This window comes from Penicillium nucicola (genome assembly GCF_028828085.1).
Source record: "Penicillium nucicola strain IBT 29836 chromosome Unknown utg000008l, whole genome shotgun sequence".
Taxonomy (NCBI): domain Eukaryota; kingdom Fungi; phylum Ascomycota; class Eurotiomycetes; order Eurotiales; family Aspergillaceae; genus Penicillium; species Penicillium nucicola.
This window is the reverse complement of record NW_026643132.1, coordinates 143843-164463: the sequence shown is the minus strand read 5'-3', so window position 1 is coordinate 164463 and position 20621 is coordinate 143843. Positions and strand designations below refer to the sequence as shown.

The following is a 20621-nucleotide window of genomic DNA, read 5'->3' as shown; positions in this document are numbered from 1 at the left end:
GACAGCTCTTCAACAATCAACAAAGATGAGGTCAACAAAGATGAAGGTTGAGGAAGTCCGGGAAAATCTGGTGTCATCACGTGCAGAGCCATTCGATGTGCATTCAACTGCCTGAAGTCACTCGGAGCCTGTGAGTGGAGACGAGACATCTTTTCCTCTCGCACAACGCCATCCCAGAGAGGATCGAGACATCGACCCAGGGTTACGATCATTCTCGATTAATATCAGAATGCGTTCTTGTCCGAGGTTCGGCCCAAATCTGATTGCAATGAGTCTGTATCTCTCAGTGATCGTCTGCTATTGTGCTACCCAACTAGCAGCAAGGCGGGCACATATGTCGTCAGTGGGTTACAATCAAGATGCCAGCTTTGACTCTGTTGCTCACATCGAGAATATGGAGATAAGAGAGACCCAGATGAGCCAAATCGAGTGGATGCTATGGGCATACTTCACTTTTGCTAAGCATTCCGCAAAGTTAGTACGACCCACGTTCAAAGCGGGTCAGAAGAAGCCGGTGCAGCTCCCAGTGAGAAGCTCGAATTTGATGCCAGGGGAATGTGGGTCGAAGTGGAGTCTGTCAGCAGGAAAGTCATTGATAAAGCCTTTCTCGGCTCGAAGAGGTCCGTTTTGTTTTGACCCCCTGGGAAAGCTTGGGGTTATCCTCGATCATGGAGTCTTATTTCCAGTATAAGCGGATCCAACGCGCGGTCAGGAACCAGCTCAACGCCAAACCGCATTCCGATGACGATGGGAACAGGAGTGCGAAGTAGGTGCCCAATTCCTGGTTCAATTCGGAGTGGCTGGAACAAAGGACTGATTTGTGATGCTTTACTCGCTACTCTCTAGTTCTCAGCGCGATGAGAAACAAATACCAACTACTCCCGAAGGAGCGGAAACCCTTAAAGATGCGATCATCCTTGTGAGCTGGGAGGGCAAGGACGATCCCCTGAATCCAGCAAACTATAGCGTGCCGCGGAAACTGTTCATGACCATATTAGTGTCCTTGATTTCACTTGTGGTCACGGCAGCATCGGCCATTGATGCTTGCGGTGTTCAACAGTATAGTCAATACTATCACGTCTCCGAGGTTGTGGGGTCTCTCGCTACCGGTATGTCCACCGCAACGCTTCCAAGGGTTCAATCTGATACGGTGATGGAGGTTTATTCTTGATCGGCTTTGGAGTCGGCTCTCTCCTATCAGGACCATTCTCGGAAACATTCGGGCGCAACGCGGTGTACCTGATTACCATGCTGGTCTTTTTGATCTTCGTCATGGCCGCTGGTCTGGCTCCAAACCTCCACAGTCATCTTGTCTTCCGGTTCTTTGCCGGCTTCTTTGGTTCGACGCCGCTCAGCTGTGCCGGTGGGACCGTCGCCGACTTGTGGAATCCAGTACAAAAGGCTTACGCCTTTCCCGTATATGCCATTCCGGCGTTTTCAGGACCGATGTTGGGTCAGATTATAGGCAGTTTTGTTCCCACTACACTAGGATGGCGCTGGTTGGAATGGCTGATGCTGATCTTGGGCGGGGTGATCCTGATCCTGGTGGTTTCAATGCAACCGGAGACATACGGGAATCTTCTGTTGCATTGGAAGGCTTCGATTCTTCGCCAGGAGACTGGTGATCCGAGATATCGGGCCCCGATGGAGATGAGGAGTGAGAGTCTTGGGCGTCGGTTGTTGATTGCGATCTATAGACCGTTCCTCTGGAGCTATACGGAGTCGATCATCATGCTGATGTCGTTTTACCTCACCGTCATCTATATCGTTCTCTATACCTTCTTGGAGGGGTATTCCTATGTTTTTAGTCAGCCTTATGGGTTATCCCTTGGTTTGACGAACTTGTCGTGGGCTGGGATGCTTGTTGGCATTATTCTCACTACTGGTACCGTGCCAGTGGTTTACTCTTGGACTGCGAAAGAGTATCAAAAGACGGGTCGCATTCTTCCCGAGACACGTCTGTGGTATGCAATGCTCGGGGGTGCACCAGCAGTGCCTATTAGTTTATTCTGGATGGGTTGGACCTGCTATGTAAGTTCCATGTCGTATTGTTCTTGAGGTAAGAGTCACTAACACCCACTCCCATTCAGTCCTCCGTTTCCCTCTGGTCCCCGCTCGTCGCATCAGCCCTCTTCGGATATGGGATCATGGCCATCTTTATCGTCGCCAATATGTACATCATTGATACGTACAATATCTACTCCGCTTCGGCGCTGGGCTTCCTCGTTTTCACGAGATACGTCGTGGCCGGTGGAATGACCATCGCTGGTGGTCCAATCTACGAGGCCATCGGCCCTCACTACACTCTGACCATTCTTGGGGCGATCAGTGCCGCCATGGCTCCGATTCCATACTTGCTTTACATCTACGGACCTCGGATTCGGAGGTTTAGTAAGCATGCTGTCAATGTGGGTTAATTTTATGAGACTGTGAATCCTTCCTGCAGATAATTGATCCCAACTGAGCAATCCACCAAATGTCAAACGGCAGATCTCGTCCGTTTATTACAAAGTGTAGAGTGTGGAGTGTAGAATCTCGGCATCCCGGTCCAGGCCAAGCACCAAAGTCGACGTTGATAGTTCCCGTGAACGTTATAGGATAAAGCTGACCACATACTCCGACCGGATGACCAAATATGCTCTGGCGGTCTGGGCAGCATGCAGCTCAGCCAATCCAATAGTTTCATAGCTCTCATTAAACTAAGAGATTAGACCTCATTATTGGTCTTGGCGGCTTGGCAGAAACGTCCGATCAGCGGGGAGTTGTGGGAGTCAAGTTGACTCTTCCCTTGAGTACTCTAAATACTGTTGGTTGATACTAGATGTGAGCTCCATGGGAAGAGAGCCCTCGAACATGGAGAGAGAAACCAGGCCCACGAGAGCAGCGGAAAGAAAAGAGCGATCGCAGTCTGCAATCACTCGTGATTGCGTGCTTATGGCTATTCAGTGCACAATTGCCTGAAGCGATCAGTTATAAAGCTCTCACTTTCGCTCTCTGGTCATCCTTACCCCTATTAAGGATGAACATGGAAAAGACCTCACTGGACCTCGAGTCCAATAAACTCGAATATGATCCATGGCTGCTGGAGGACCATCCACTGCGCTCGTATCCGACGGAGTGTATCCCCGGGCTATCAACTTATCTCTACGGACTCTACCAGTCGTGTTCGCTCAGGAAGACCTTCGTGCGAGCTGCAGTGCTCGTGCTGGGATGTCTGTGAGTCAAGTTCAGTCCCTGATTTGAAGCATGTGGAATCTAACCTTGTTTTCAGAGCCGCATTCCAATGCTTCCGATTCCTCCGCTTCAACCTCCCCAAGGGACTTCCGCCCATGGCTTCCGCGCCAACCGCGCAACCCCACGTCCAGCCTAGCGCATGCACATTCCCGACACTAGACACACGACCCCAAGCTCTGAAGAAGGCGCTTGGCAGCGGGTGCGACAGCCTCCGAACAGCCATATGGATGTACGACGGCGAGCTACAGATTGGCAATGCCGTGGCTAGTCCCGATCCCAATGTCTTCCTTGACCGACTCGGCCTGGGCCCTCTTTTAGCAAACCTCGACGAGGCCGAGTCCCAACCACTCCATTCTGAACCCCCGGTGAGCCCTCCGGGCGGTCTGAGTCGGACGTTCCTCTTGTTACTGGATGCCAAGACTTCGCTTCATGAGTTGTATCCCTTGCTTGTTGGGCAGCTAGATAGTCTGCGGCAACGGGGATATCTTTCGCATTGGGATGGGGAGACTGTGGTTCAGCGTCAAGTGACGGTTGTTGTTACAGGGGATGCCTTCGCGGACACAGACTGCGCGAGTCACTCTTATGCTGATGTTTTCTGGTCGTTGCCGGATGGACGCTTTTACCCCAGTGATCTCACCAAGGATGGCCTCCGACATTTGTCGCCCATTTGTATAGCATGAGTGTTTTTGATTCTATGATACCCACGAGATGTTCAATATCAATCTTCAATCTTGATCGAACGTGGATCCAAAGTACTGTATAGTAGTAAAGGGGCCGACTTCGGGGAGAAGAGGTCACCTGATCCGATCCACGGAAAATACTGTTCCTGACTCATGAAAGTAAGTCGGTGGATAGGATCTTCGCATCATTGTACCGTTTGATGATCTTGGAGACCCAGTTCAGGGATATAGTACAGGTGTACAGGGGGCCTTCAAATGTTGATAGCCAGCACAGTTGACCAAGATTCGGTGCTGTGGAAAATGGGGCCGCCACTGACGCCACTCGCAACGCTAAGTGGATTGCACAATTTCATGCTGTGGAGCTCAAATCTCCAATTTCATCATTAAATTCAGACAGCCATGTCTCGGTCAAAGGGGAGAAGTCGAGGAAGCCGAGATGCTACTGCATAAAATTCTGGCATGACTAAGGTCGGAAATCCTCCTTCCCACTCGTGGACAAATTGGCCATCTGCCGAGCAGAAGTCCAGACATCCGATTTCAAGCATCTGCTGGACATTCACATCGCCAAAGGTGGATAAAATCAGGGTCCATTGCAAGTCAAACCAGATCGTCCGCACCTTTCTGCTTGAAATGTGTTTGCCAATGCCCCTGCCAATGGGCCAAGCTACTTTAACCGAGCCTTCGCGCACTGACATCTCCATACTTACCGGTACTATAACGGACGGTCCGTCAACTCCAACGACCACATGCTGAGCAGAACGCCAACCTCGAAATTGAAATCCACCGGCTATCACGGCGTGGCGTAGCTAGTGCCAGAGCCGGGTCAACGAGGCAAGCTTTTGCGGACCCTCACGGTGGACTGGGTGTCGGTGGATCAGGACAGGAACTGCCAAATGATGTCAAGCCCACCATCAAATTTCAGATCGAAGCACTCTGATATGCTAAAGTGCGCTCTCCACTTGTTCACCATTCTCCACGCCAGAGGAGGAGTTCCGTGAAGATCCTGGCACCATTGCGTAAGTTCGTCGGCTCTTGCTCCAGTTTGCGTTCCCTGGCGCGGTACGGCTGTAGTAGGGGGGTTTTTTCTGACTCGCTTGGAACATAAATCTGTTTGCTCGTTCCCTGTTCTCCCTGACTTGTTTTGGTTCTTTTCCTCTGTTCCTTGTCCTGTTGTCTGTTATTTGGTTCGGGAAAGATCTTTGCCCCAGTATCGTTGCCGACTTTCCCGGTGTGAAATTGTCAATTGACTTGTATTCAAGATGGACGAAGGTGAAACTGGACGGCCTAGAGCCAGAGTGAGTTAAACAAGCACGTTGAAGGCATCGCTGTCTAATAATTATAAGTCTGATGCTCAGACACCGCAATCCCCAACTGGACGGAACCGAGCCAGAGTGAGTTGAAGAAAGAAGTTACTGTGTTAAAGTCAAGGTCTAATCATCTATTTCACAGTCTGATGCCCAAGCACCGCAATCCCCAAGCGGACGGAACCGTACTGCTAGCGATGCAGACTATATCTCGCCGACAAGAGGCGCATCAGGCGTTGATGACGGCCAGGAGGGTACCGCCCGTCGACGTAGCTCGGCGGCGTCGAGACGCAGCCGCTTAAGTGGACTACCTAGCTTGGCTCCTCGCACCACTCTCGCTCAGCGGACTCAGGGCAAGTTTACGCTGGCGGGTCCGGACGAGACTCCCCAGTTGCGCTTAGCCCAGGAGCCATTCGTTCAGCCAGGTTACGCGGATCTCAACCCGTCATATGAACAACCATCTAACGCCAGACCCGTGTGGTCTTTGGCTAAGCCGCTGCCCCGTGTTGTGCGGTCTGCCATGGTCCCGACCAAGGAAGAACTACTCCAGAACCTTGCAAATGCCCAGCGCCCCGTAGAAAACTCGCAACGGTACGGTCTTGAAGTCGACCCTAATGATGTTGAGCAGGGTCGTATTGACAAGACCCATGACCCGCGTAAGATGGCTGCTCAGGTCGAGGATGCTCGTCTGCAGCGTGAGCAAAACTTCATGAACAAGATCCTCACTGGTGATGGCCAGTCCATGAGACAGACGTCGCGTATGTCGCGCCGTATGTCCCGTGCTTCGTCGCAACGCGATTCCATGCGTGGAAGACGCCCTGCCCACTTTGAACAACCCGACAACCTGTCGACGGTTGAGGAGGGAGAGTCTCAGGACAACGATGAACCTGGAGAGCGTCCCGTCTTTGATGAAAATGACGAGGATCTGCCAGAACAAGGCTATGAAGAAAGGCTTGAAGAACGGTTGGATGAGCTCATTCCGGACCTCGAGAAGTCGGAATACCCCGAGGACCTTCATCCACTTGTCCAAGAGCTGGTTGAAGATGAAGTGCACAACAACCACACCACCTGGTCTGTTATCCGTACCCACCACCGTGAGGCTTTCGCCGAGGCTTTGGCTGTCTTTGTTCAGCTCACCATGGGCTTCTGTGTCGATTTGTCCGTCACCTGCGCGAACCAGGGCAACCCCAACACCACCTCCTGGGGCTGGGGTCTGGCTACCATGATGGGTATCTACATTTCTGGTGGTGTTTCCGGTGCTCACATGAACCCCATCGTCACCCTTGTTCTCTGGTTCTACCGTGGTTTCCCCAAGCGCTTGATGCCCGAGTACTTCGCCGCCCAGTTCTTGGCGGCGTTCTGCGCGGGTCTTTGCGCCTACGGTATTTACTACGAGTCTATCACGAACTACCTTCTCCTGAACGCGGAATCTGGCATCATCGACAGCTTCGTCACCAATCAGCGCGAAGCATGGATTGGACCTGCGACGGCCTTTTTCAACGAATTCATCGGTACGGCCTTCTTGCTCGTGACCGTCCTGGCGCTTGGTGATGACCAGAACGCCCCACCCGGTGCTGGTATGAGTTCGCTGATCATTGGGCTGGTCGTCTCCTGTCTGTGTATGACCTTCGGATACCAGACCGGTGCTGCGTTCAATCCTGCTCGTGACTTTGGTCCTCGTCTCGCTCTCCTTGCTGTCGGCTTCCCCAATAGCATGTTCCTTAATGCCTATTGGTTCTATGGACCGTGGGCTGGTGCGATTTGTGGCGGCTTCTTTGGTGCTTTCCTTTATGACTTGTTCATCTTTACTGGTGGTGAATCTCCCGTCAACTACCCCTGGGAGCGTACAGAGCGCGCCATCAGAAAGGAAGGCATGAAATGGAGACGCCGCGTGCACCTCGGTTAGAGTGTCCTGGACCATGTAGTGTTGTGAAATGGTGGTAGATGGCGGTTGTATTCTTGTGTGTATTGTGTCTCCAGTATATAGATTGTCTAATATGAAGGAACTTTCCGTTCCTTACCCCAGGTCTGAAGAGAGTAAGAGTAAAGCTCCGAATCACCCAGGACACACCGCAGTATACACAGTATAGAAACAGGGTCCCCCGCTAACGCCCAAAATTTCTGCCCTTTTGACGCGCCCAACTGCACGTTCCCTATCTCCGGGTCCACTCTGCACCTCTTTTCTTCTTTCTGCTTGCCTGCATTGCATACACTCCACCGCCATTCCACCTTTTACTTTCGACTTTCTGCTTTCTGCTTTCTATTTTCTACCCCAACTCGCTTTCTCTTTTTCTCTGCTGCCCAACACCGGTGGGATGGACTATCGACGACTACAACATTCGTATCAGCCCCGACCCTCCCCGTTGGGGGTTTCAGAGCGACCCGATCAATCTCGCACTTTCGCTACGCCTGAGTCTCGTCGCCCCGACGATTCGCGCCCGCACGTTTCCCCGACATCCACGTCGAATGTGGCCTCGCCGTCCCAGATCTACCCGGGGCATGCCCGGTCCTCGCGCGCTTCGCATACCTCGCATACCTCGCATACGGCACACCCCTCACACTCCCCCAATTTGTTCCGGACCAATACTCCCAGTGCATACTTTCAGTCCGGACCGAGGCCGACACATCGTCGAGATGGTAGTTTAGAGAGTCGGCACCATGGCCAATCTCATCGGAGGAATAATTCGCAACCTCAATCTCGTGAAGGTAGGCCATTCCCATTCCCCAGGTCGCGTGGCTCCCCAGATTCAGGAGGGAACCAAGAAACCAAGGATCGGAGTTAGGCCGGCACTTCACTGGTGACGATCGGGCGACTTGGAGTCAGCCTGAACCTGGAGGACGCTGCCATGTGATTGACAGGCCCCATCTTCCCACCACAGCCCCCATCTATTGAGAGAGAGATCTCCCTGCACCTCACTTCCACCGCACTTCCTCCTTGATTTTCCCCGACGATCGACTGGACAGCTCGGGAACGCTAGTCCAGGTCAGGCCTAGCGTGGCCAGAGGAGCCCTTGCCTCTTTGGGACTAGCGGCTGAGCTTCCGGAGTCACGGGTTCTGCTCGATCTGGCCCTTGCTTTCCCTTTGCTCACTCGAAACAGGCTTGAGTGCTATTATGAACACGCATTCGCGTCGCACTTCTCAGGGCAGTGTATTTCCTGGTAAGCGGACTTTGTGCAACAACAACCCCGGGTTGCGACCAATTCCGGGAGTCCTTTGGTAACCCCAACTGACGCAAACTCGATAGCATCTCACGAACAATCCACGGCTTTTGGCAGTCGCCAAATGCCCCCTCCCTCCCCTCCTCACTCTTATCCCTCACGAGCTCAGTCTGCCAACGCGCCTGCTTCCCTCATGTCGCGCGATGTTCCAACCAGTCAGGCACACAGGCCGGGCAGCAGCATGTCGATTTCCGCCATGCTAGGTTCGGACCCGGACCGCTCTGCACGAGATCCGACGCGAGAATCAGCACCGTTCTTTTCGCGACCGTCTGCATCCCTGTTTGGAAACCCACCCCCGTCATCATCATCTGCCGCCATGTCACCGCCGACGGCCCCTGCGCGACCATCGCCGCTCGAGAACAACTTCTTCCGTCGCTCCCAAACACCGGAGAAGTCTTTCTCCAAACCTCAAACAAACCGCACTTACCGATCAGGGTCTGGTGGTTCAAGCCTGGGGGCAGATCATACCTTCGGTGGCTTGGCGCGCTCCTCGCTCTCTCAGTATCCTGAGAAGCCACACTCCACCCATCCTTCGCCTAGAATCTCGTCGGCAGACGTCTCGTACACGGAGCCTCGTGAGCCTCGTCGCATGAGCCTCAGCGGCCCGATCGCTCGACCCAGTAGTCAACCGCCCAACGCCGAAACTCCTACCCGAGCGCCCGGTTACAGCCCGATCTCCCAACAAGGAGGTTCCGCCGATCGGGCCTTGGAGTCCGGCTCTCGGCCTGCTTCTGGGTCGTATGGGGGTAATGACTCGCAACACGGTCGGTATAGTGGGTTTGGCGATCGGCGCATGGACGATGCTATACAGCGTGAGCGAGAACGTGCAGCGGCTCTTGGAGATCCAAAGCTGTCGCAGGCTGGGTATCGCTATGGCTCTCACTATGCCGAGCGTGACCCTCGAGACCGGGACTCGGGTTTGACATGGGACCATCACTCTCATCCTCCGTCGCCGGAGAGTAAGCGTTTCCCTGCTCCAGACCATGGGTCAGCTTTCGGCTTTGGGGCTATACAGAGCTACACCAAGTCCCTGGGCTCGCAACCCGGCAACAGACAATCACAAATTTCTCTACAGTCTGGGAACAGCCAACCCACTCCTCCGCCTCACGATGCTTATTCCAGACATCAACCCCAGCCTCCTCGCATGGGGTCCACGCCTGCTTTGGCGGTCTCGACAGCGGTCGCCTCCTCTGGCCTTGCGGCTCTGGCGGATGAGGGACGCCGCAAGGGAAGTGAGGAGCTTTTGCATCATCGCAGTTTGCTGGCTGTCAGTGCAGACGGCAAGCGCGGTGGTCGTGCCTCTCCGCTGCCGCAAGCCGTACAGGGCGCTCAGGCTCCTTTCGCCGGTCCTTCTGGGGATTCATCTATCAAGAATGATCTTGGTCGCGTCTTCTCCGGCATTGGAAGCGGTGTGGGTGGTGTGACAGCTTCTGCTGGTGGAAGCGGGCCATCCACACCCTTGGGCTCCAGTCCATTCAAGCGTGATAGCCTGACGGGTCGCTCTACTAATGGCGAGGCCATTGATGAAGCAGCCAGACTTGCTCGGCCTCCCTCTGCCTCCGGTAGGCGGTCCAGGAGGCCGCGTGACGAGGAGCAGATGGAACTTGAGGCCAACGATCCTCGTGGCGTACTTTCAGCCCGCAACGCGCGTCGGTCTCGACATGCTCATCACCACCATCACCAGTATGCCAATAGAGCTGCATTAGATTCCAGTTTACTGACTTCCTCTAGTCATCATCATCACCGCCACAAGGCAGATGAGGAAGCAGCTACTCTGACCTCCCTCCATCGGCCTACGAACTTCTTTCACCGAACATCCCCCGCGGATCCATCCGCTCACCACCACCATTCTCATCATCATCACCATCATCACCATGTCCCTAGACAGGCCATTCCAGCTGCCTCTCCTATTCGTGAGCCTCGCACGACCGTAAATCTTGAGCCCTTGCTTTCTAGCGTGGCTCACCTCCCCCGTCATCATTTGGGTTCAACCCTCTACACCCCTCGTGTCGGTGCACCCGCTGCTAGATCCTCTACAGAAAGCTCGAAGTTTGGATACACCACGACCCCCCAGCCTCTTCCTCGCTTCGAGAAACGTGAGAATTGCACTTTCACCGTTCGGGTTCCCCGATTCCGCATCGACCAGTCTCACCGCGAAGAGATCTGTGCTCGACGAGCCCTCTGGGGCACTGGTGTCTACACCGATGACTCTGATCCTGTTGCCGCTGCCATTCACTCGGGCTTTATCCGTGGTGCCTGGGGCGAAGATGTGGACGAGTCCATGCTTGATCTCGAGATCAAGGATAGCTACCAGCACGCACCGCAAGCACCTGTCGAGGCGGACGGCAAGGGCAAGTCCCCCAAGGAGCCTCGCCTCCCGCCCTCACCTCCTGCAGATAAAGATCTGCACATTACTCTCCTCGTTCTCCCCCGTGTCGCCCAGTACGACTCCACCATTCTGTTCGGCATCAAGTCTCGCAAATACACCGGGCGTCACGACGGCATGAGCTTCAAGGTCCATGCCGTCGACTGGGTCGACGAGGGTGTTGGACGTGGCGAAGAACGTAGCGGTGAGGCCCGTCGCAAGCGTCTCCGCACTCTCATGCAGTCTGGTCGCATCTGCACTGGACCTGCGATGGCCAAGATGGACGAGCTTCGCCACAGCGGAGTGCAAGTCCCTCGCACTCTTGATGGGCAGGACCAGCCAGCGGCTGTTCAGCCCGTGTCGTAATAACTTCTTTTATCATAGGGAGGCATTTACAGTCTCTTTTACCCCGGATCTACTACTATCTTCTCTGTTCCTTTTTTTTCAGTCGACCTTCTTGTCCTTTGGCGGTCCACGGCGTTGGACATTTCTTGTTTATCATATTTCTCCCTTGATACCTCTTTTGGTTTGCGTCGGATCAACGGGACGGGGGAAAGGGTGGCGTGTAATTTTTTTTTGGATTTCTTTCATATACATAATCTATGACCTCGTACTTGTGTTTCTGTTCTATTGGAGGTGTAGCCGTTCTTCCCCACACGTCATTGATCGGGTCACCGGAGTGTAATCTTCAGCTGAATGCCTTTGATACTTGACAGGTGATAGTTGACAGTAGACAGTGAACAGTAAACAGTTTCCACTGGGGACTGAACAATCACTCGAAGATCGATCTGATATCCCTTGTGACCGAGACATCCCCAACCGAGGCCCAGTGGACGAGGTAATACCGAATACATTACATACTATAACGGACATGAAGATGAAGCTGTCCAGTGTAAAATCCCTTCTCGAGCTTTGATTCTCTATGTTGTCAGTAGCTTTAACTTGTCCTGAATAGTCTTTAATCCCCTCTAACCAGTCGACTACCCCCTGTCTCTCCCTAAAATCTCGTGTTTCCCTCGGAAATCTATTCGGTCCCGTCCGTAACGGCCATACCGTGCTTTACCGGCTTCCCCGCCAACCGAGGCTCACGGACTTGGCCTTGACTTGCTCTCGCCGCTTAAGTCCAGCTTCTTCTCTCTCATCTTCCTCTTCAATCCTATTTTCACAATCACAGGGATGTTCACTGCTTCTGCGCGAAGCCGTCTCTCTACCCTTTCACGGCAACGGCTTCCTCCGAACCCTCTCCTAGCCCGCTCGGTAAGTCGGCCGCCTCCGATTCGAGAGCAGTTCCCCCAGCTTTCCACCATCGGCCTCGCTGCTTCGGGTTTCCTCTGGAACACACCTCATTGACATTTTCTACAGACTCTCACAATGGCTCCCCGCCGCGCAGCTTCGTCCGTCCCAGAGGGTGAGTGTCACATGCGTGGAGGGTGCAGCGCGGACCACCTCCGCTCACCCGCCTTGCACGCGAAGTCGGGATCACCAGGTTAATAGCAAGCAATCGCTGACAATGCTATGTACACAGGATACAAGGAAGATATCTCCAAGGGCAAGATGCTCCGATTCGAAGACTCCCTCCCTCAACTCCCTGTTCCGTCCTTGGAAGAGACCGGTCGTCGGTACCTGAAGTCCGTCCACGCGGTTGTCTCCGAGGCGGAGTACCAGCGCACCAAGAGCGCCGTTGAGGAGTTCATTCGCCCCGGTGGTCCGGGTGAGCCTTTGCAGGAGCGTTTGCTTGCTCGGGCGGCTGATCCTAAGATTAAGAACTGGCTGGCTGAGTGGTGGAATCAGGCTGCTTACCTCGGCTATCGGGATCCCGTCATTCCTTATGTTTCGTACTTTTATTCATACCGCGATGATAAGGAGCGAAGAGACCCTGCGAAGCGTGCGGCGGCTATCACTACTGCGGCGTTGGAGTTCAAGGCGCAGGTTGATGATGGTTCCCTGGAGCCTGAGTATCTCCGTAAGGAGCCCCAGGCTATGAGCTCTTACCAGTATATGTTCAACTGCTGCCGTATTCCTGGCGAAGGGGCTGATTTCCCCCGCAAGTATGCGGCTGCTGAGAACCAGCACATTATTGCGGTGCGCAAGAACCAGTTCTTCAAGGTTCCTCTCGTGGTCGATGGCCAGCAGCTTAATGTCTCTGAGTTGGAGCAGCAATTCCAGCGGATCTATGAGATCGCACAGCCTGCGCCGCCGGTCGGTGTCTTGACTGTTGCTGATCGTGACCACTGGACTGCTGCCCGTGCGAAGCTCGTTGCTGCTGATGCGGCTAACGAGCTCGCTCTTCAGGATATCGAGTCTGCTGGTTTCGTCGTCTGCCTGGATGACGCTAAGCCTGTCACCCTCGAGGAGCGCGCCCAGCAGTACTGGCATGGTGATGGCTCCAACCGCTGGTTCGACAAGCCTCTCCAGTTCATCGTCAACGACAACGGTACCGCTGGATTCATGGGTGAGCACAGCATGATGGATGGCACCCCCACCCACCGTCTGAGCGACCACGTCAACAACCTCATCTTCAACAAGAAGATCGACCTCTCCGCCAAGTCTGTCCGTTCTCAGCTCGCTGACCCCAAGCCCATCACCTTCAAGCTGAACGACGAATCCCACGAGGCCATCGACATCGCCGCTCAATATCACCGCAAGCAGATTGCCTCCCACGAGCTCGTTGTCCAGGCCTACCAGGGCTACGGTAAGGGTCTGATCAAGAAGTTCAAGTGCAGCCCAGACGCCTTCGTCCAGATGACCATTCAACTCGCCTACTTCAAGATGTATGGCAAGAATCGACCCACCTACGAGTCCGCCTCTACCCGCAAGTACGCCGAAGGCCGTACAGAGACTACCCGCTCCGTCTCCGATGAGAGCGTCGCCTTCTGCAGGGCTCACCAGGATCACACTACCCCCCGCGAGGAAGTCGTGAAGCTGTTCCGTGCTGCCCTTGCCCAGCACACCAAGTACACTCAAGAGGCTAGCGCCGGCCACGGTGTCGACCGTCACCTCTTCGGCCTGAAGAAGCTTCTCCAGCCCGGCGAGAAATTGCCTGAGATCTATCAGGACCCTGCTTTCGCTTACTCCGGTTCTTGGTACCTGTCCACCTCTCAATTGAGTTCTGAGTACTTCAACGGATACGGATGGAGTCAGGTTCTTGATGATGGATTCGGAATTGCCTACATGATCAACGAGAACAGGTTTGTCTACACCTCCCCTCACTCTCTCTGATGTCTGCATATCTCTTGTCATATTACACTGCTAACCCTTTCTTTTTTTTTTCCAGCCTCAACTTCAACATTGTCTGCAAACGTCTCGGTGCCCAGCGTATGAGCCACTACCTCAATGAGGCTGCTACTGAGTTGCGCGACCTCCTCATGCCCGACTTGGTCGCTCAGCCCGAGAAGCCGAAGCTGTAAATGTCTCGCTTGCATATACCCGGTTTTTGTTTGGGATTTCGTTCTTTATTATATGTACCTATCCGATAGAAGATATATCTCATCGTCCTTTTTTTTTTTTTTTGAGGATCAAGATCTTGTTTTACTGGTTGTATGGATATAATGTTTTCGTATAAATGTGACTGTATGTGTCTTTTGTTGGGTTTTGAAGATTGATTCGGAAGAGTATACAAGTATCCTACCACCGTAAGGATCTTTTAGGTACTCGGCTACACATTCCGATTGGTTTTAATGAAAAAGAAACTCCATTTATACAGACCTTGACATGACTCAGACATGGTAGCTGTTGAAATACCCTGTTTCGAATAGACTTGACTCAAACTGATGTACAAGGACAGCCCTTGGGAAGGCTACCTTATTTGGAAACATTGCATTGTAGACCTTTCTGGCATTAATGAAAAACGATTTCGTGTAATGGGGTCTAATGGAAGAAATTGCATAACCACAATGAACGCGCTGCATTGATTGTTGCACTGTTGTACTGCATTGTAATTGTACATAGCATGGAAGACTGGAAGTGTCCGTCATTATACCACCTAATATGCATGCGAGGAGACTTCACGTTGTCCACATCTGAAAAGCAAGATGGAGCGGTACCAGGCTGCCTCAGTAGACTGCCATGACAATGAGACTTGCAGCAAGTAGGACCGGACCATCATGAAGGATTCTGCATATTATTCCCCTTGGGAATTTGAACCATCTTGTCATCGGGGACAGATAAAGCGAAAGCGAATGCAATGGACTCAATATCCTCCACAAAATCTAGGCGCTAGGGTTTCAACATGGTGTGAAAAATTTGCTAGGGCGAAAGGATCTGACTTGGTCATGGTATTGTATCACGGACAAAGTTAACAGCGTTGCCTGATGTGTCAATCGTCGCCCTGTACTGTAGGGAGACTGCAAGACTCAAATTTTGCTTTCAGTCTTTACCGTCTGCTGATCCCACAGCAGGTGGGTCCCTGGCCTCGGGGCCCGCTTGCCCGACAACACCAGATCTCGTTGATGCCCCGGAAGTTGACATTTCACCAATTTGTCTTTCTGCGCAGTGTTAGTATGTAATGGATCTCCACGTCGGAGTGGGGTAGCCGCAAGGATATTGCGGGATTAAAGAACAATCTTACCTAGTTCCCGAATTCGTTGTCGGAGGAGAATGTTTTCTCGGCCAAGTGAGCTAGCTTCGGCTTGGTAAAACGCACTTTCGTCCCGGCTTCCCCGCCGAGATGGACTGAACCCCGGGAATGCCTCCACACCGGTATCGAGTGGTCGCAGATTGGGCGAGGCTGTTTGACTGGACGGCCGAGAGGGACGGCGGTTGGAAAATGACGAAGAGATTGATAGTCTATTTCCGGCTGGACCGGTGGGTGCGTGTGTTGGAGGCAGGAATGCCGACCGTTCCGATGACGGTGTATCATCGATAGCCGTTGACTGCGCGATTGATTGCTGTGGGTTCTGCTGCTGGTATTGCTGCAGCTGGGCCTGCTGACTGCGGATCATCTGCAAGAGACGGTTCTAGTGGAGCAAAGTAGATGTTAGCTTATCAGCTATGTCAATGATTCTTGCCATAAGTATAAGACCTACCACTTGTGCTTCTTGCTCTTGTTCCAACTCCTGGTGTAGCTCCCCCAGCGATGGCGCCCGTTGATGGTGGGGATCAGCTGTTGCAAAAACAGGACTACTCCCATGGCTAGAGGGGCTGGTTGTGCGGAATGCATGTCCGATAGAGCTGCGGTGGTCTGACGAGACAGTATCACCGTTATTGGCCGGCATCTCACTCAGGTTGAGATTACCTCCGGCAGCTGAGCGACGGCGCTCGGATACCGATAAACGGCCTATGCTCGATCCTTGGGAGGGTCTGGGGGATGTGGCGGTCGCCGTGGGCAGGGCACTTGGTGAGATGGAAGGCATGTTGCGGTATGGGATCGAGGAAGAGATGGAAGAAGAGCGAGATGGTGGCAAAGAGTTGAGATCAGGAGACATCTGGAATGGCGTTGATGTCGATAGCTTTGATGGCGAGCTCCAAGCTGCAACGTACGTCAGGCCCCCTTGAGATTGGATGACTCATCTTGTTTTTCGCGGGGGTGATCACATGATCAACCTCTGTCACAGGACTAGTGGCGCAGTGCCTGAGGCTGCATTGCCAAGAAAACCCAGCAAACGAAGCAAACGAAGCAAACAGGACCAAGTGTACTGTATGGCAATGCACCATGCTCTGTGGCTCGAGTAACTATCTGAATGCATGTAACATCTCACCGTACCTGATAGACCTCGTGTACTGTTATAATGTTCCATCATTACGCCCCGACTATCTGGCATGTACGACTTCACCTATGGTTCTGTTCCTAACTCGAGCCTGAGGATTACCATTTCGGAACATGGGCCAGACTTGGCGTACCAAGGTCGATTCAGCCACAACAAAATATTTTCATCCTGCAATTGGAGGCCCTGGTTGCGCACAGGGTTAATTTGCAAATTATCAGGGAAAAGGCCCCGGTCCCTCCGGGTGGCGTCAAACCTTCAAATTCTAGACTGTATGAGTAGGTTGATTCTGTAAATGCGTAAACATCCATCCCTTGATACTCGCCGGAAAGATCAACCTTCGCGTGGCCTCAGATACGATCTTGTCGATCTTCCAGCAAAAGATTTGCCATGTGCAGGAATGCAAGGTTACATTCCCCAGGCCGAGTCCGGGGGAAGCCCCTGCGGTCGTGGTTGTTTTCGGACAACGTAAATGCGGTCCACCCTGGACGATGTGACTTGAGGAACCGATCGAACTGTCTTTCTGGTCACTGGTCCCAGTCAGCCATGCTGGAAATGAGTCGGCCAGCCAAACTGGAGGGATTACAAGAAACAAACTTCGTACACGTAAGTATGGGAGGCCTTGCAAAGCAAGGGATTGCGATCGACAATTTTCTCGTGGTTGACAGTCAAGCTTCCGTGTACAGTTCTAGAAGGGAAAGTCGGGAGACCACGGGAATTTGGAGAGCATCGGGCCGGAATCATGCCTGGTAAGGTAACCACAGTCCGAGATCAGAACAAGACTTGTGGCCCCTGCCCAGACGACGATCGCCAGAACGCCACGCCCGTAATGGCGCCATGGCGATTTTGGGGGCGCGGTAGCCGTGCGCCTGGGTCTCTCTGTCTGATCCACGAACTGGCGCTTTGGCGGCCTTTGACGTCACAACGGACAGGCCGAAGCAGGTATTCAGCGAATAGTGGCTTGGCAGAGTTTTGTACTGTCAGAAGCACATCGGGTCCTTTGGCCCCGTATCCAAAACGCGGAGGGCAGTTGCAGTAGACCCCTTACATCGCGGGGGAACCATATGGTTAAACGTAGACTCGATGTTGCATTGGGGGCACTGAACAGACTACCCGATTCGGGGCATTCCTGGACAAGTATCGGGCTCGGGCTGTCTCTGGGGAAATGCTGCAGTCATCAGTTCTCCGAGGTGGGTCTACCCCATTGCGGGCTTTCCCCGTGGGCTCAATGCGGTGACGGTCAATCAAGTAGACACCGACAAACAAGCAATTCTCAGCTGTGTAGAGGAAGTCGAATCCAGGAAATCGTTTGATATGATAAGTCTTCAAGGAATAGAATGGATGTCGAGAAGGAGAACAGAGAGAGGAAGAGTCTGGGGAGAAAGAAAACATGGGGAAGACGTCGGCATCCCGTAAATTACCAATACCATACAAGTACGCCGCATCTTTTTTTTGAACCTTTGCTGTTTCCGTATTTAATCATCCAACTTCCCCTCTGGTCTTTCTTCTTTCTCTTCTTCTCTTCTCATCCTTGCCTTCCCCCCGGGTTTTCTTGGTGAACACCTTATTACCCCCCTGCCCCATACTTTTGGTCCATCATGGCTTTCGATAAGCCGAGGGACACTGTCCAGGCCGCTGAGGCCGCACATGCTCAGGCTGTGGTCAATGCCGCTACTGAAAAGCTGGAGGAGGAAGAGGACCAGTTGGAACTGGCGTCCCCGGCGGAGCAAATTGAGCTCACGGAGGACATGTGCTACGACCAACTGGGATACTCCTTCAGCGAAACTAAGAAGTGGACCATCATCACCGTCATTTTCTTGGTGCAAGTCTCCATGAACTTCAATACATCTCTCTACTCCAATGCTCTGTCTGGAATCTCCGAGGAATTTGGGGTTTCCATGCAGGCTGCACGATGCGGTGCCATGATCTTCTTGGTGCTATACGCGTTTGGTTGTGAGCTCTGGGCACCCTGGAGTGAAGAATTGGGCCGCAAGCCCATTCTCCAGGCTTCACTTCTCCTCGTCAACATCTGGCAACTCCCTGTGGCGCTCGCCCCCAACTTTGCCTCCATCATGGTTGGTCGTGCCCTGGGTGGTCTCTCATCCGCTGGTGGTTCCGTCACTCTGGGTATGATCGCAGACTTGTGGGAGCCAGATTCACAACAGTATGCAGTCGCCGCAGTCGTATTCTCGTCCGTTGGTGGATCGGTGTTGGGCCCCGTCGTCGGCGGCTTCGTCGAGGCTTTCTTGCCGTGGCGTTGGAACATTTGGATTCAGTTGATCTTCGGCGGATTCGTTCAGATCGCCCACTTCCTCCTGGTTCCAGAGACCCGTACCTCTGTGATGATGGACCGCATTGCCAAGAAGATGCGCAAGTCTGGCGAGAATCCTAACATCTACGGTCCCACCGAGGGCATGTCTTTCCGCCAGCGATTCCCCCCTCGTGAACTGATGATGACTTGGATTCGTCCATTCAAGATGTTCCTGACCGAGCCCATTGTCTTGGTTCTCTCTCTCCTCAGTGGTTTCAGTGATGCTCTGATTTTCATGTTCATTCAGTCACTCTCGCTCGTGTACAGCCAGTATGGCTTCAACACCTGGGAGAAGGGTCTGGCATTCATCCCCATTGTGGTCGGCTACTTGATCGCTTGGTTGTCTTTTATTCCAGTGATCAAACGCAACATCAAGGAACGTCGCGACAATCCCGAAAGTGAGCGGGCTCAGTATGAATCTCGACTGTGGTGGTTGTTGTATACCGCACCTTGTCTCCCGATTGGTCTGATTGGCTTTGCTTGGACCAGTTTGCCACAATGCCACTGGATTGGATCTATGATCTTTGCCGCGATCATTGGTATTGCCAACTATGCAATTTACATGGCTACCATTGACTACATGATTTGCGCCTATGGCCCGTACTCTGCGTCTGCCACTGGTGGCAATGGATGGTCTCGAGACTTCCTTGCTGGTGTTCTTACTATCCCAGCTACACCATTCTTTGAAAGTAGGTTTTTTTCTGTCTTGATCTTTTTGTTTTACAATACTAACCGAATGTGACAGACATTGGTGGCAAATATCATCTCGAATATGCCTCGACTATCCTGTTCTGTATCTCAGTGCCGCTCGTCGTTGCGGTCTACATCATTTACTGGAAGGGTCCGGCTCTCCGCAAGCGCTCTCCATTCGCCCAGCAGCTCGAAGATGCCCGCATCCAGGTACACGCTCAGGTAGCCAGCCGACGGGGATCCAAGGTTCCTCAGGCATCTCGCGCAAACTCATATGCTCGCTCTCAGCAAGACCTCCGCATTCGGCCAACACTGGGCAGCCGCGCAAACTCACGAGCGAACTCACAGGCTAATTCCCGGGTCAACTCGCGCCGCAACAGCGTCGTCAATGCCTAAGTTGTTTTTTATTGCTATGGAGACCTGCAGATAGTGTTTAGTCACTGTCATGGGATCTAAAAGCTACTTCTCTTTTTTTCTATGTGCATGTTTTTTTGGCCGTTTGAGTCCTGACGCTGTGCGAAAATGGCTTTATAATTCTCTCCTCCCGACGCTCGGTAGATATACTTCTGGCCTCTAAAGATACCCTGTGGCTTTCGATAGAAGCACGGGCGCGGGCTGTTCCACTAATTGTTTGGTTTTGACTCGAAAGAGATTTACGATCTGGGGGTGTCATGTATACTATGGGTTCTCGCGACTGCGAGGCCGATCATGAATTATATCAATATCGTTACTTGCATGAAACATCCTGAATGCCTCATTGTTCATCTCCATATTATGTCGATATCAAGATTCTCTAGATGAGGGTATTCACATCTCCAGATCATCATCACAGACGATGATCTACAACGCGGGGAAAGACCTGGGGCCCCGACAGTCGAATCCGCACGGCGATCCGGCTAGTAGATCCGGCTTTGTATCGAGTGATACATGATCCCGGGATCGAGGAAACGGTATAGCGTAGCATCGCCAGCTCTGTGTATCTCGGTATCCGCATCCGGTCCCCAGTCGAGCTGTAGCTCCAGAAGACAAGAGATATGAACTATAGTCATTGAAGCCGATGTCAATGATTCGACGGAATCTTTATCAATGGTGCCCTTTTCTTTTTTTTTTTCCTTT

The 20621-nt window shown here is 52.9% G+C and overlaps 7 protein-coding genes across 7 annotated transcripts; 6 read left to right on the top strand and 1 right to left on the bottom strand.

Moving 5' to 3' along the window:
* Nucleotides 1-668: 668 nt before the first annotated feature.
* Nucleotides 669-2417, top strand: N7511_007541 (MFS transporter; the record flags this gene model as incomplete). Its single annotated transcript, XM_057129918.1, has 4 exons — nucleotides 669-766; nucleotides 847-1109; nucleotides 1160-2031; nucleotides 2091-2417. The coding sequence occupies 4 exons, from the start codon at nucleotides 669-671 to the stop codon at nucleotides 2415-2417; spliced, it is 1560 nt and encodes a 519-aa protein (XP_056981701.1).
* Nucleotides 2418-3019: 602 nt separating this feature from the next.
* N7511_007540 (uncharacterized protein) lies at nucleotides 3020-3914 on the top strand (the record flags this gene model as incomplete). Its single annotated transcript, XM_057129917.1, has 2 exons — nucleotides 3020-3216; nucleotides 3272-3914. 2 exons carry the CDS (start codon nucleotides 3020-3022, stop codon nucleotides 3912-3914), a joined length of 840 nt encoding a protein of 279 aa, XP_056981700.1.
* A 1259-nt stretch (nucleotides 3915-5173) lies between these two features.
* Nucleotides 5174-7124, top strand: N7511_007539 (MIP/aquaporin family protein; the record flags this gene model as incomplete). The annotated part of the gene is made up of 2 exons (XM_057129916.1): nucleotides 5174-5209; nucleotides 5364-7124. The coding sequence occupies 2 exons, from the start codon at nucleotides 5174-5176 to the stop codon at nucleotides 7122-7124; spliced, it is 1797 nt and encodes a 598-aa protein (XP_056981699.1).
* A 409-nt stretch (nucleotides 7125-7533) lies between these two features.
* On the top strand, nucleotides 7534-11168 carry N7511_007538 (uncharacterized protein; the record flags this gene model as incomplete). Its single annotated transcript, XM_057129915.1, has 3 exons — nucleotides 7534-7996; nucleotides 8464-10120; nucleotides 10169-11168. The coding sequence occupies 3 exons, from the start codon at nucleotides 7534-7536 to the stop codon at nucleotides 11166-11168; spliced, it is 3120 nt and encodes a 1039-aa protein (XP_056981698.1).
* An 810-nt stretch (nucleotides 11169-11978) lies between these two features.
* N7511_007537 (carnitine O-acetyltransferase CAT2) lies at nucleotides 11979-14209 on the top strand (the record flags this gene model as incomplete). The annotated part of the gene is made up of 4 exons (XM_057129914.1): nucleotides 11979-12059; nucleotides 12165-12210; nucleotides 12328-13990; nucleotides 14077-14209. The coding sequence occupies 4 exons, from the start codon at nucleotides 11979-11981 to the stop codon at nucleotides 14207-14209; spliced, it is 1923 nt and encodes a 640-aa protein (XP_056981697.1).
* A 958-nt stretch (nucleotides 14210-15167) lies between these two features.
* N7511_007536 (uncharacterized protein) lies at nucleotides 15168-16225 on the bottom strand (the record flags this gene model as incomplete). Its single annotated transcript, XM_057129913.1, has 3 exons — nucleotides 15168-15286; nucleotides 15370-15757; nucleotides 15827-16225. The coding sequence occupies 3 exons, from the start codon at nucleotides 16223-16225 to the stop codon at nucleotides 15168-15170; spliced, it is 906 nt and encodes a 301-aa protein (XP_056981696.1).
* A 1877-nt stretch (nucleotides 16226-18102) lies between these two features.
* On the top strand, nucleotides 18103-19901 carry N7511_007535 (uncharacterized protein; the record flags this gene model as incomplete). The annotated part of the gene is made up of 2 exons (XM_057129912.1): nucleotides 18103-19504; nucleotides 19561-19901. The coding sequence occupies 2 exons, from the start codon at nucleotides 18103-18105 to the stop codon at nucleotides 19899-19901; spliced, it is 1743 nt and encodes a 580-aa protein (XP_056981695.1).
* Nucleotides 19902-20621: the final 720 nt, after the last annotated feature.